This window comes from Rhinolophus sinicus, chromosome 12 (assembly GCF_057876585.1).
Source record: "Rhinolophus sinicus isolate RSI-liver-muscle chromosome 12, RSI-T2T, whole genome shotgun sequence".
Lineage (NCBI taxonomy): Eukaryota > Metazoa > Chordata > Mammalia > Chiroptera > Rhinolophidae > Rhinolophus > Rhinolophus sinicus.
Window position 1 is genome coordinate 53,123,249 of NC_142512.1, and position 13,930 is coordinate 53,137,178.

The 13,930-nt window shown below is 52.7% G+C and overlaps 1 protein-coding gene across 3 annotated transcripts; it reads right to left on the reverse strand.

The window, feature by feature from the left end:
• Positions 1–862: 862 nt before the first annotated feature.
• Positions 863–8,468, reverse strand: WBP2 (WW domain binding protein 2). 3 transcript variants are annotated; one of them, XM_019745632.3, is made up of 8 exons: positions 8,315–8,467; positions 6,078–6,186; positions 4,774–4,909; positions 3,751–3,843; positions 2,977–3,111; positions 2,655–2,777; positions 2,118–2,194; positions 863–1,994 (listed from the first exon to the last, which is right to left on the reverse strand). In XM_019745632.3, exons 1-8 carry the CDS (start codon positions 8,371–8,373, stop codon positions 1,941–1,943), a joined length of 786 nt encoding a protein of 261 aa, XP_019601191.2. In that variant the 5' UTR covers positions 8,374–8,467; the 3' UTR covers positions 863–1,940. The 3 variants fall into 3 exon arrangements, with proteins under 3 accessions (XP_019601191.2, XP_074175686.1, XP_019601192.2); XM_074319585.2 differs by having other exon boundaries at positions 8,283–8,394; XM_019745633.3 differs by lacking the exon at positions 2,977–3,111 and having other exon boundaries at positions 8,315–8,468.
• Between the last annotated feature and the right edge of the window lie 5,462 nt (positions 8,469–13,930).

The following is a 13,930-nucleotide window of genomic DNA, read 5'->3' on the forward strand; positions in this document are numbered from 1 at the left end:
GTGGGGGTGGACAGGGCACAGGGTGGAGGCTCGAGAGAGGCGTCTCCCTGGCAGGCAGCCAGCTGCTCAGCCTGCTCCACTCCACAGGTGACATTCCACCAAGGTGACAGGGCCAAGCTACACCAGGCAGAGACAGCCCTAAGGTCCCTGCCCCCACAAGGACAGTCTGGAGAGTGCTCCCTTCGAATATCCTTGTAAGGATTTTTGCCAACCCCAGAAGCTGCTGGGTGGGGATGGCCAGAAAAGGCTGGGAGGTGTTGCTGCCCAGCCTCTGAGAGGGTGCCTTGGTCCTATAAGGACAGGAGTGGACAGGAGCTTTCTCAGAGCTGAGACCTGCGGACACCACACCCAGGGCCTTCCTCCAGGCCAAGGCCCAGGTGGGAGAGGGGGCGGGGGCGGGTCACAAGCCTGGACATGGACTTCGGCTGTTTCCTATCATCCCCTGCCCCTGGGCACCAAGGTTCACAAGCAGAGTGGCATGGAGGGTGGGCCAGGCTTCACAAGCTCGGACATGCTCCCCCTGGCCAAGACTGGGACCGGGCCGCACCCCTGAAGCGGCTCCGAGGCAGTGAGCACAGCAGCCAGGCCACACGAACTTGCATCTAGCAAACCGGCCCCAACCTCTACGGCCTCCCACCCAGGGCAGTTGCTGGGCTGTGCCAGGCCCCAGAGGACTCTGGATGGACAGTTGCTGGGCAACCACTATGGAATGGAGACATGAGGCCTTAGCGTCCTGGGCCCAAATGGGCCACGAGAACAAGGGACTCTCACATGGGGAGGGAATAGAGTTTCCCCAGAGCCTCCCCAGGGGCCCTCAGCAGCCAGACAGCTCTCCTTGGTCACCACACAGAGCCAGACAGGGTCCAGTTACTTCATTTTTACTACTTCACATTTTCAGCAAACAAATCCAAGGTGCAAACAGGGTTTATTTCACATTAATATATTAACTGGTTGTTTTTTTTTATTGTTGTTGTTTTTTTGCTTTTTTTGTCAAATAAATAGGGAATTCTCTTTAAATAACATCTCACTTCACGGCCAGTCCAGGAGCAAATGAGAGCAAACTTTAGTGCATCCAGGGGGCATATCACCAACCAGGCATGAAGCTTAAAGGGAAGAGGGCAGGCTGAGGGTCAGCATACACCCAGGCCAGGCCCCCAGGGTTCAGGGCCTTTGCTCCAGCCCACCCACCAGCCTCCAGATGGCAGCATGGGACAGACATGCGTTCTTCAGTTCCAGAAGCCCCTTCCAGAGGGAAAAGAGAGGAGGCCAAGGGGAAAAAATCCCAGAAACACTAGCAGGGAAGCAGAGGGCTCCCTCCCTGAGCTGCAGGAGCCTGGCCTAATGCCACCCCACCGCTGGAAGTTCATGTTCAAGCTCCAGAAGTCGCACAGCAGTGGCAACAGAATGACCAAGGACAGAGCAGGAAAGGGAAGGCAAGTGTGACAGGGGCTGGAGGCTGGCTGGGAACGGAATGTGGGCTGACAGTCCGGCGGAAGGTGGCTTCCACGGCTAGGCACAGACCAGAGTGAAGGGAATGTAAGTAGGGCTTGGCAGGGCCCTCGGGAAGACCGGAGGCTGAGGATAAAGGGGCTACCAAAACGAGGGAGCTGGACTGTGGTGGCGAAGGTGGCTAGAGTCCCTTGGGGGCAGAAACTACGAGAGCACGACAGGAATGAGGGGGACACCCACGCTCCTGAGAGCCCCAGAGATGGTACGAGAGAAGTGTGCTGAGTCCGTGTGGGCTCTGGGCTAGTGTGGGAAGCTGGAGGCACAGCTTGAGTCAAGGGGCCCCTCCCTTCCGTCAACGCCAGTTCCTGTTAAGTGTTTTATAATCAGACCTGGAGGAAGGACAGGCTCCCCTATTACCCCCCATCCCAGACTTGGCCCCAAGGGGAGGGGAAGGAAACAGCGATGAAGGTAGGAGGCAGGGGGTGAGGGGTCTACTGGGTCTTCTTATCTTCTGGCGGATAGTATGGAGGTGGCGGAGGCTGGTTCTAAGGAAGGAAGAAAGGAAACAGCATGTTAGAAGGTTCAAAATGAGCCAAGGTCTCCCCCGCCCATGAATTCTATTCAACTGTGGCCTCCAGGCTCACATCCCTGCTCATGTCCCCACTCACCGTGGGCATGTACACGTTGTGTGGGTTGCCCGGGTTGTAATAGGCGCTGGCAGCTGCTTCTGCGGCCTTGGCTTCGGCTACGAGAGCAAACACACCCAGGGTAAGGCCTCCCTTCCTCTTCCAGCTGCCCCTGAGCTGCTCTCAGCCCAGTGACCCTGGCCCCCATTGCTCAGGGCGGCTGGTGCTAAGGACCCAGTTTTATCGATCAAACGTTAACATTTCCTTAGCACCTTTTCAGTCTTTCTACCTCTCCCACTCTACTCCTCACCACAACCCCACCAGGTGGTTCTGTCACCATCTGTTTGTAGCTGAGAAGGATGCGGAGTAGCGGGACACCTTCCCAGCCCCAAGGCACACGACTAGCTAAGAGTGGAGGGCTGGGATCTAGCTCTTCACCCCCAGGCCGCCACACTGCCAATGCCCCTGGGGTTCACCATTTGGAGCTCCTAGCCGGCCTACGGCCATGCTCTGACGCTCTCCATGCCACCACGGGGAGAGGGCTCACCTCCCAGGCCTACTAGCAGCCTGGGGCCTCACCTGCAGGAGTGGAGGGGACATCAGGGCCGCTGACTGGCGGTTCCATGGGCCCAGGGTAGGGCGGTGGTGGGGGCTGCACATATCCTATGGCCCCGTCCATCATGGGAGGTCCTGGATAGAACTCTGCTTGGCAAGAGAGTGACACGGACCCAGTGAGCAGCCCAGCCCCGACTCCCTCAGCTGGCACCCTCCCGGCCGTCTCCAGCTCCTGTTAGTCCTGAAGCAGGTTGCAGAACATCTCTCCCCTCTATACCACCCTGGCCTGGGTGGGGGTGGTTAGTGGGCAGGTGGGGTGAGGATGGGCAGCAAAGGACACACTCACCAGGTGGGGGCGGTGGATAGGGGTAGCCAGGAGGGCAGGGGTACATTCCATTGGCGACTGGCGGGGGATAGACATAGGCCCCGCTGGGCAGGTAGGAGTACCCATAGGCTCCAGTGGGGGCTTCGCCTCGGGAGGCTATAAGTACAAGGGGAGAGAGAAGTGAGTGTCTCGGGGCTGGGGAAGGGGCGGCCCCACCCCTGCGAGGGCAGCTGCAGGGTCCCAGGATGTGCACAGCAGACATGCCTTATCTCATTCCATTCCGCGACCCACCCACGCTTGGTCAGAATAAGGTGAGGAGTCAGGATGGGGAGAGCGGTCAGAGCTGGGAAGGTCACGGACAGGGATGGGTGGATGGATGGATGGACAGAGAGAAGGAGGGGCTCAGGGATGGAGTAAAGAATGGAGCTGGGTGAGGCTGGGGAGGAGATGAGGATGTCTGCTGAACGCACCCGATTTTAAAGGGTTGTCTAAAGGGTAACTTAATGGTTGGGTATTTGTTTTTATGAGTCCACAGTAAAATGTTCTTGAGTCCAAACTGCTTTGTCAAAATGTCCTATACCCACTCCCGGCAGGGGAAACCCAGTCTTTCAGGTACAGGACACAGTGAGGCTAATTACAGGCTTCCTTCCCACCTCCCAGCCCAGGTCGGTCTGAGGCCCAGAGACTTAGCTCTTGTGTACTTAAAAACAAAACAGAAAGTAAACAAACTCAAACAAACAAAACCTCACAACGCATCAGTACGTCGTTGGCCCCTAATTTTTAGAGCCCTGCTACCTTGAGATGCCATCTGTAGCATCCGTTGTCCAAACTCAATGGCGCCCCCTGCCGTAAAGGTCAACTTGTAGGACGCAGCGCCTTCCCAGCCACCTGAGGAGGGCACAGGACATCAACAGCTCAGGAAAACAATATCAGTTACTCCGGTTACTCCGCGGAGATGGCTACTTGTCCTTTTCCAGGTCCCCGTCCTACGCCCTGGAGGTGTCTGAGGAAAGGGCTGGCTTTGCAGCGCCTCAGTCAGGTCAGAACTTCTGCCCCCACACCAGCGCTGCAGACTGCCTGCCTCAACTTTGGAACTGGGGGCTTTTCCTTTCTGGAACAAGCTTGTCCTCCCACTCTCAGCCCTGTAAGTACATCTGCACTAGGGCCTCCCACCCGCAATAAAGCAGCTTCCCCGGAGCAGATACAGTCAGCAATAACTGACATTCAAGTTCAAAGCAGATCTCATCCTGAGGGGTCCCGAGGATGGACCCCTGGCCCCTCCAGCCTGACTTCTGCCAAAGGGGAACCGTGAGCAACTCAACAGCAAAGCTGGGGCTGGCTGGGTTATGAGGGGGAGGCAAGTTGGATGCAGAGGTCCTGATGTCTGCCAAAGAGCCTGGCACTAAGCAGGACCTCTCGGGCACCAACAGGGGCAGCTGGCTCTTCCTGGCTCTAGGAAAAGGCCCTCCCAAGAACCTGATGCAGTTCCTTCCCACACCTAAAAGCTGAACACACTCGCCAGGTCACAGCAAGCATTTTCACTTAGTTTGCAGTCATTTTGCTGATTTCACTCTCTGAAATGGTGATCTGAGTAGCCATCTTTAATGGCATTCATTCTTGTCAACCAAAACCCACCTCTGCTGAAAAGCTGGCAGCCCAGATGTCGGTCTTGGCAGCTAATCCTGAGCCAGCAAGAGGACAGGCTAGGGTGCCAAGGGTCCAAAGTGGACAGCTCCAAGGTGGCAGTCAGAAGCGCCCCAGAGCACCTCTCTGGAAGCCCTGTGTGTGTCTGAGCCCCCGCGTCCCCGCGTCACCCACCTCCTGCCTCTGCCTTCACTGTTCCCTTGATGTAGTTCGCCCCGAATACAGGCTGCTTGATCTCACAGTCCTTCATCAGATAAAACGGCATCATGAGGGACTGCATGGCATCTTTCCCCTTGGACACGAAGATGACCTGCAGGGAGGGAAGATGAGCACCATCACCATCCAAACCACGGCCTGCTCGGCCATCACCTCCTGTGTGTCATCAGTACCAGTGCGGGGTGGGCAGCCCGAGCCAGGGCCCGGCCGTCTCAGAGCTCTCTGTACCAGACTCTCCCAGAGAGAGCTTTCTAAAGTAAAAGGCCTTACTTAGAGAGGCCAGACATGTGTATTCACAAGAAAAACGTGCCTCTCACAGGTAGCATACGTGAGACGGACAGACTGTTGTTATTTAAGTGGTGGTGAGGTGGTGGATGTAAGTGGAAGGGCCTGCCAAGCTGAGGCAGGGGGATTCCTGACGGGGCAGCTCCGCAGAACTGACAATGAAGGAGTGGCAGGAGGCGTTAGAGCCTGGGGGGAGGAGGGGGCTGTCGCAACCTTCCCTCAGACTCACTGCCCAAACAGCAACAGGACTCGCATAACGCGCTTAGAGAACCTTCTGTTTAAATCCACATTTCTCTTGGTGACTGAAGATGTCTCTTGAACCACCAGAAATGGGGTTTTGAGCCTTCCCGTCTCCGCTAAGTTCTGGTGGTTAAAACTTGAAGTTGCAGTCCTCTCTTCCAACCATGTTAAGTCTAACTCGTGGGTAGCTACAGGCCGTGATCCTTCTCCAAGAATACCCATCGGTATTTCTCTGGAAGTCTCTTAGCGTCTGCCCGGGGAACTCTCAGGCAAGGCCCACTGTGCAGTTTGGCATGTCTCACTCTGCAGGGTTTTGCCGGGCTCTCTGCCCAGTCCGGAGGCTGTGGCCGTGCTACTGCATCCTGTTCAGCACATTTATCACTCTGGATGTGCACAAAGGCCTCACAAGGCTATCTTACAGAAAGCAAATTAATAAGAGCCTCTCCCCTCCAGGCCCAGGTCAGCCCAGCAGCTGTATCCGACTACACAGAGACTTTACAGCAACAGCTCTGGAATTTGCATGGATTCACTGCCCAGTGGTCAGTTCGGGTTTGCAAGGAGGCTGGTGGAACTAGAACCCAGAACATATGACAGAGAAACACCCAGAGTGAGGAACTAATAGTCACCAGGCTCAGAGGCCAGTAGACTCAGGAGGTGGAGGCTGACCTAAAATGCACATCAGCCTCCAGGAGCCACAAGCCTCCAAACAGGAGCCACCATGGCGCTGTGCAACTCACCCGGTAAGGGGTAAGGTAGATGGTGCCTTTCTTGGTCCCTTTGAAGGCCTCTGGCACATTCTTCATGTCATTGAAAGTAAGTTCCACATGGTCATAGGACATTAGGATGCTGTGATGAGAAAAGACGAAAGTCCCTGAGATGGTCTGAAGCCATGATCTGTTTGTTACCCCATGGACCGGACCCTCCTGGCACGCAGGTGCCTGGCATGTCGTCTCTTATAAGTTTTCAACATTGTTGCAAGGAAACTATTAATATAGCCATGGAAGACATGAGCAAGTTGGGGTTCTACAGAATTCCCCTACACCCCACTTATACAGCCCCCAGGTGAGCAGCGTAAAAGAGCAGCAGGGCTCTAGCGATGCCATAATCCCTCAGGTCAGGTTAGATTATCTGGGTTAACTGTTTTCTTCTGAGCACTTATGATAGGTATTCTGTTTCTGTTGGTTTGTTTTTCAATCCTCACATATGTAAATATTCCAAGACATGACTCTACACGTTACAAAAGGGCTGACTTCAGGGTTCCTTTAAACCTGGGGTTCTTAAACTGGGTCTGCAGAGATGTCAATCCAGGACGCCCTTGAGATACCGTGTACATGCATTTTTCTGGGAAAACCCATAGCTTTCATCACTCACAAAGGAGTTCATGACTGGAAGAGTAAGGTTTACTATTTTACACGTCAAATTTAAACACTAATTTAAACTTCAATTCCTGTATACACATTTTTCCCCCCAGAAATGAGGCTGAGGCATTTTCTGAAACAAGGCACACCATTATTTAGCAGCACTGAGCCCTAAGCCAGGTAGGAGGCCCAACAGGACAGATACATTCTTGTCCCAGAAAAGTCTCACTGAGAGTAAGAAAAACATCCCCAGTCCCAGGAGATGTTACCAAATGACATCAAAAGTGTTTGTCAGGCCCGGGACTGGCTCGCACACAGAAGCTCCACACTGGGAGCAATGTGAGGTTTCTCTGATTATAACAAGGTTGGTCTACATTCACGTGGTTCCATTTGTCTTCCTCCTCCCAAATATCACAACTTCCTTCACTGGGGAGGACTAAGTGGGAAAGAGGGCTGGTACCAGGAAAGAGAAGTACAGCTCAGAGAAACGAGGTCATTACCAGGAACAGGATGCTGGCTGACCTTGCGCAGGTAAGATGGAGGGAAAGTCAGCATTCTCAGGTCAGGGTACTCTAGGCTTCTCCTCTGACTCATCAATCACTCCCAGGTGATAGGCCCTGGGCTGGGTGCGGCCTTAGCCGGCTACAGGGCTCTGATCCCACCAAGTCTCCCCTGGGGACTCAGGTTCTTCCTAAGCTCCTTCTGCCTTCAAGAGGGGCTTCAGGGTTAGCATAACTCAACCAGGGCTGGCTGGTCTGATTCTTAATGCCCAAGGAGCAAGGGGAGAGAGAAGCCATTCAAGAAGCTCAGTTGTCGAAGGAGAGACAGAATTAACTGGAGGACTGGTAGAAAGAATCCCTGAAATCGGGAGACCGCTGCTCTGGGGAGTGACCCAAGCCAATAGGTATTCAAGAGAAAGGCAAAAACGGACTTTTACAGCTTTACAAGGACGGACACTGCCAGGAAATGTGTTAGACGTTTGACAAATGTTATCTGTTTAATTTCACCGCTGGTCTGTTTCTCATCTGAGAAGTTCTGGAATATAATGGAAACCTATATACTGGTAGTTTCACCTATTTGGAGCCAAGACTCCTTTTCTGAAATTCCATATGTTACTTACAGCTCTGTGATCTTAGGCATGTTACTAAACTGCTCTGTGCCTCAATTTCCCTGCATGTAAAATGTGTATAACAGTGTCTGTTGCACAGGATTTACCTATTAAATAAGGTAGCAGAGGGGCAGTGCCGGACACTAACAACGTAATAAACGCCCAATAAATGGCAATTATTTTTGTCTAAGGCCCTTCCCATCTCCTAAAGTCACCCACTCTGGGAAAGGGGCTCAAGTACTACCCCTAGGCCCCACCTGTCTCCCCAAACCCGTTCCCGACCAGACGCCCCACCGCCATCCCACAGCTGATCGCGACATCCTGGCCCCACCCCCGCGACCCACCCACCTTCCTCCAGCCCCACCCCCAGCCGTTACCCACCCCCACCGCACCCCATCAGTTTCCCCTCTTTGTGGGTTTATTCCCCACAGTTCACAGCCCATAGCCCACCGCCCACACTGCGACACCCTCCCTACGATGCTCCGGGATCCTTCCGCAGTCTTTTCACCTCTCGGTGTTGTTAACGATCACTCCGCCGCCCTCTGAGTGATTCTTGTTGAGCGCCATAGTCTCTCCGGAAAGGGTCCCGAGACTTGTAACGCAGTACGCTTGCGCCCCTCTTCGGCCCGCCCCTAGTGGCGTCGTTCGTATTAGAGGCAACCAATCACAGCTCTTGAGTGGAGGCTGGAATCACCTGATCTCGAGAGTCACGTGGTAAGAGTTTACTCCCTCTCCCCCTCCCTCCTAGTTTCGCCAGCATCACAAACAAGTTGAAGACAACAATTCCCAGAAGACAATGCTTCTTCAACCTCGATCTCTCCCTACGATAGTGGAAGGATGCATTCTGGAACTTGTAGTCTCCCAGACCGCAGGCCTAGATTGACTCTACATTGTATAACTAATCCGTCTGTACACTCCCCACCCCGTCCTCAGAGGAACCGGTATAAACAGTTGGGCGCGTCACAGAGGAAATTAATGGTAAAAGCCCCGGACTAACAGAATGGGAGCTGTAACCTAAACCTGGTGTGTGGAGCGCTGAACAGTCACCGGGGCATCTTCATTCACTCAACCTATGTTTATGGAGCACTTACTATGTGACTGCCCCCGACTTGGGTAGTCACTGAGCCATATAGACAGATGAGTGCAAGACCCAGTCTCTGTCCCAGGACATGGTGGGCTGGCTGGCTGGCAGGGAAGAGTCAGGAAAAACTGCTGTCCTTTTCATGACATCTAACCCAGACACTCCGAGATGGGGGGTGACAATCTCCGTGTGGGGAGGAGAACCTGGACCCAGTACCCCGACCTGATCCTACGAAATTCAATGTCCGGTCGGATGCTCCTCCACCTCACTGCCGCCTCCACCACAGCTGGCCTCGGGGTGGCGCTGCTCCCTCTAGAATGTTCTGGCTTGGCGATCCGCCCGCCCTGCAGCATCCCGGCTGGGAGATTTACATAAGACTCTGAGTAACTGAATGGAGTGAGGCACAACATGAGACGGGCAGCTTACAAAATTGGGCTGACTCATTTCAGCTTGTGACTTAGCACTGGGCAGCCCCCACGGAGCGGCTGTAGTTAGGTAAACTCCCCCACCTCCGAGGGGGATCTTTAAGTGGGAGAATGTGAGTGTCTCACACCCCACGAGGCGGTGCTAGTGCATCGTTAACCTGAAGGAATAGGAATCAGAGTGATTTTAAGCAAACAGTTGATTTCCGACACGTGGTGGCCAACGTCGGCATCCATCTGCGACTTACGTTTTGAGTGAGATTTCCTGGAAAAAGGATAGAAAACTAGAAAAGATGATAAAACAGGTGACAGCCTTCTGTGAGGTCTTGTGCAAAACTAGGCTGGACCTTCCAGGACAAGGGCAGTGAAGTAGTGCATAATGGACTTGATGAAACCTGCCCCAAATGGTTAGGTTAATTTTCTCACGTGCAACCTATGCAGCTGTGGAAAGGAATGAAGTCAAATTCTACGTGCTGGTATGGAAAGATCGCCAAGGTTTGTTAATCACAGAATGGTGTATGAAAAAATAGGATCAAGCTCTAGATCTAAACTTTCTGGAAAGATCCAACAGACATTGTTTTTGGCATTATTCCATTGAGGCACGGGTCTGGGAATTGGGTGTGCATTGTATACTCGCGTAGTTTTTTTTACTGTGCACGTTATAGATATTAATAATGAATTTCGAAAAGAAAGAAAATCCACACGGTAATGGGTATGCAAGAATGACTGCTCCAAGGCAAGGGCCATAAAAGGGAAGGTGACAGCAGTCTTGTCACAACAACCTTCACTACACTTGGTTGGTGGCAGAGGCAGAAGCAGGTTTTGTCAGACCTGAGGCTTACAATTATGGAGGGCCTTCTTAAAAACTAAAATATGCAGTCACAAATACGTGGCTTCTTACAGGAAGGGAAATGTGATAAAGAGGAAGTCAGAGTGGGGAGAGATAGCAGGCTTAACTCACTCTGCCTTAAATGTCCAACTTTCGCAAATTTTAAAAAACATACGACTATGAAACAGAAAGAAAAACACACATGACCATGTGGACACTGTTAGGGCGGCTCCCAGTCCATAGAGGGGGCGGATGGTTTCCAGTATTCACACTGAGCGGGTGAAGGGCGGTTCATTGCTGAACCAAGTCTTCAGCAAAAGGCTCCATCTCGACCCAGGTCTCAGAATTCAGATCTCTCCTGCCTTCTAGTCCACACAGAATCTGCCTGTTTCCACAAATGGTTCCTTTTCAATGAGCTGTAATTGTTCCTGTTCTCCAAACCCAAGCTTCTTGAGTGGTGTTCTGAGGGAGACATACTGGCTCCCCTCACTCCAGGACAACCAGATGGGGTCCAGGGTGATAGGCCCCCTGGATCAGTCACCTCCTGACCCCCAAGAAGTTTCATCTCTTTGCCCCAGTGAGCAGAACGAGTATCATTTGTGCTGAACAAATAATCATTTTCTATGTGTGCCATGACATCAAAAAGCTTGGGAAGGAATTTACCAGATGCCTTTCCTCACTCATTGTAGGACGTGCTGGGCACCCGCCCTGTGGGCAGCCCCCTGACCTCAAGCATCTCTTCTAGTATCACCTCCAGCCTGGCAGCTACTCCCCCTAGCCCCGCTGGCACCAGCAGCGTCCCTGGCATGAATGCAAATGCTCTGCCCTTCTACCCCACCAGCGACACGGTAGAGTCGGTCATAGGTAATTAGGCCATTTCTGTTGCCAAGTTCAGGACTGGGTCTGGAGTCAGATACGAGGTCTCCAGAGTGAGACTCAAACTAGCATACTGGTCACTTTAGACATCTAAGTGGGGGGAGTCAGAGGGTTGGTGTTTTGCCATCTCTCAGCCAAGAGGGGAGGCAACCCTTCTTGTTCCCAGAGCAGGCTCGTAGTTTCTCCAGCAGTTGTTCTCAGCACTGGCTGAACACAGAATTTGCCGGATACTTTGAAGGTACAAAGGCCTAAACTTTTGTCTGGAGGCCAAGGTCTGTTGTGTGCGGCTGTGGCTGTAGGAGCCAGAGGGCTGGGGCTGCAAAAATGGCTGCACCCAGAGAGGGAAGGAGTGCTTTCCAGAGGTCAGGGTCAGGAGCAGAATTTGGGGGATTCTCCACTGGTAGGACCCCCACACACACACACAGCAATCCCAAGAGGTAGGGGTATGGTCTCTGGGGCCTGAACACCAGGAACTGTGTTCAGGAGGCAGAAACCATCCCGCTTATCTGAACGGAGAATTTACTATAAAGAATTAACATATGGAGCCAGCCCGGTGGCTCAGGTGGTTAGAGCTCCATGCTCCTAACTCCAAAGGCTGCTGGTTCGATTCTCACGTGGGCCAGTGGGTTCTCAACCACAAGGTTGCCAGTTCGATTCCTCGAGTCCCGCAAGGGATGGTCGGCTCTGCCCCCTGCAACTAAAATTGAACCCAGAACCTTGAGCTGAGCTGCCACTGAGTTCTCGGATGGCTCAGTTGGTTGGAGGGCATCCTCTCAACCACAAGGTTGCCAGTTCGACTCCCGCAAGGGATGGTTGGCTGTGCCCCCTGCAACTAGCAACAGCAGCTAGACCTGGAGCTGAACGGCACCCTCCACAACTAAGATTGAAAGGACAACAACTTGACTTGGAAAAAAAGGCCTGGAAGTACACACTGTTTCCCAATAAAGTCCTGTTCCCCTTCCCCAATAAAATCTTTAAAAAAAAAAAAGAATTAACATAGGTATAAAGTTCGCATGTCATTTTAAAGTTAGGTTGCTAGGTAACTGAAACAGTGAAACAGAAAATTCTGAGGTGTCCCAGAGGTGCACGAAGCAGCCACCAGCCCTAGGGCTGGGGACCAAAGGGCAAAGTTGGAATTATCAAAACACAGAAGCTTGAAGGAAGACCCCCGGGGAAATAAAACCCAACCCTCTGAGGAGGCGCCATGCCTGCTGGTGGTGTATCTCAGAAGGGGGCTCCAGGTGGCTGGTTCTGCAAGGGCTGAAAAAATTACAAACTGCTTTTAGCTGCTGCGAAGGAACCACAGCTGCCAGGGTGAAGAAGCTTTCCTGTGATGATGGTGGAACAGCCAGCAGCCAGGAAGATAGGGGCCCGTTCTCCTCCAGCCCTGCAGGCCCTCTAGGGCCCCTGTTGGCAGGGCAGCGGGCAATGGAGAAATGTGGCCCAGGGTCCCAGCCTCAGCATTGGGGAGCTGAGTGTAGAGGGTGGGTGTTATGGAATGAGTTGTGTCCCTCTCCTGTAAATTCATATGCTGAAATCCTAACCCCTAGTACCACAGAATGTGGCCTCCTTTGGAAGTAGTTGCAGAGGTAGTTAAGATGAAGTAATTAAGGTGGGCCATAATCTAGTGTGTCTGCTGTCCTTATAAAAAGGGCAAATTTGGACACAGATATGCACGCCGGGAGAACACCATGTGATGAAGGCAGAGATCTACAAGCCAAGGATTGCCAAATATTGTCAGCAAACCCCTAAAGGGGGAGAGGCCTGGAACAGATTCCCCCTCACAACCTCAGAAGGAACCATCCTTGCCTGCACCTTGATTTTGGGCTTCTGGCCCCCAGAACTGTGAGACAACACATTTCTGTTGTTTAAGCCACAGATGGTGATACTTAGCTACAGCGGTCCTAGCCAACTATTGCAGGGGGTTGGAGCAGAAAGACAACAGTTCGGTATAGTCCCCAAAGCTTGCTTGGCCCAGGGGAGAAGAGGCTCACCTTACGAAGACCACTTGGGCTTGGACAGTGGGCATCTCAGCAGCTACCCCAGTACAGGGAAGATTTCTACCCTGTGGAGAACCTCTCCTATTCCATGGGACCGTGTAAACCCCAGATCATCGCTCTACTGAGGGGGAACGATGCCCCAGCCCCGCACCACCACCAAACATGCCTGAGGTTGAATTTCTTAGCCTCTTGGCAAAGGGCAGCTCATAATAAATTTTGATTCAGGAAAAATACCAAAATTGACATTTCTTGTATCTGAATGTTATGAAACAAATTCATGCTTGATACATAGAGTTTTTTTGTTTTTTATTTTCACTCAGGCAGTGGTCATCTTTCTTTTTTTTCCCCCCACTCCGCTTCAAGCCATTGTTTTCTCAGTCTAGTTCTGTAGGACACAGCTCCCTGGTCCATGCTGGTGTTATGAGCCTTGTGCTCCCCCCCACCTGAGGCAGTCAGTCACCGGTCATCAGCTGGCCACTCACAGCAGCACACGGTAGCCTACAGCAGCACAGCAGCACACAACAGCCCAGGGCGGCTCACCCCGACCTCTGGCTGCTCACCGCAGCCCAGCTCCAGGGAGAGCTGCTGTTCACAATTTTAGCTGTAGAGGGCACAGCTCACTGGCCCATGTGGGAATCGAACCGGTGACCTCAGACGGAACTCTAAACACCTGAGCCACCAGGCAGGCCCAGTGATCATCTTTCAAATAAGCCAGGGAAAGAAAGAAAACTCGAAGTAACACTCCACTTTCTTCTGTTCGTTTGCTGTTGGTTGGTTCAGCTGTGAGGAGAGAGTGACAGCTGCCATGTGAGGCACTGGTGATGTGGAAGGGAGCTATTTTGGGGTGGGTCATTTTGGCCATGGGTATTTCAGTAACAAGTTCCTTGCCTCTCCATCAGGAGGCAGAGCCAGAACA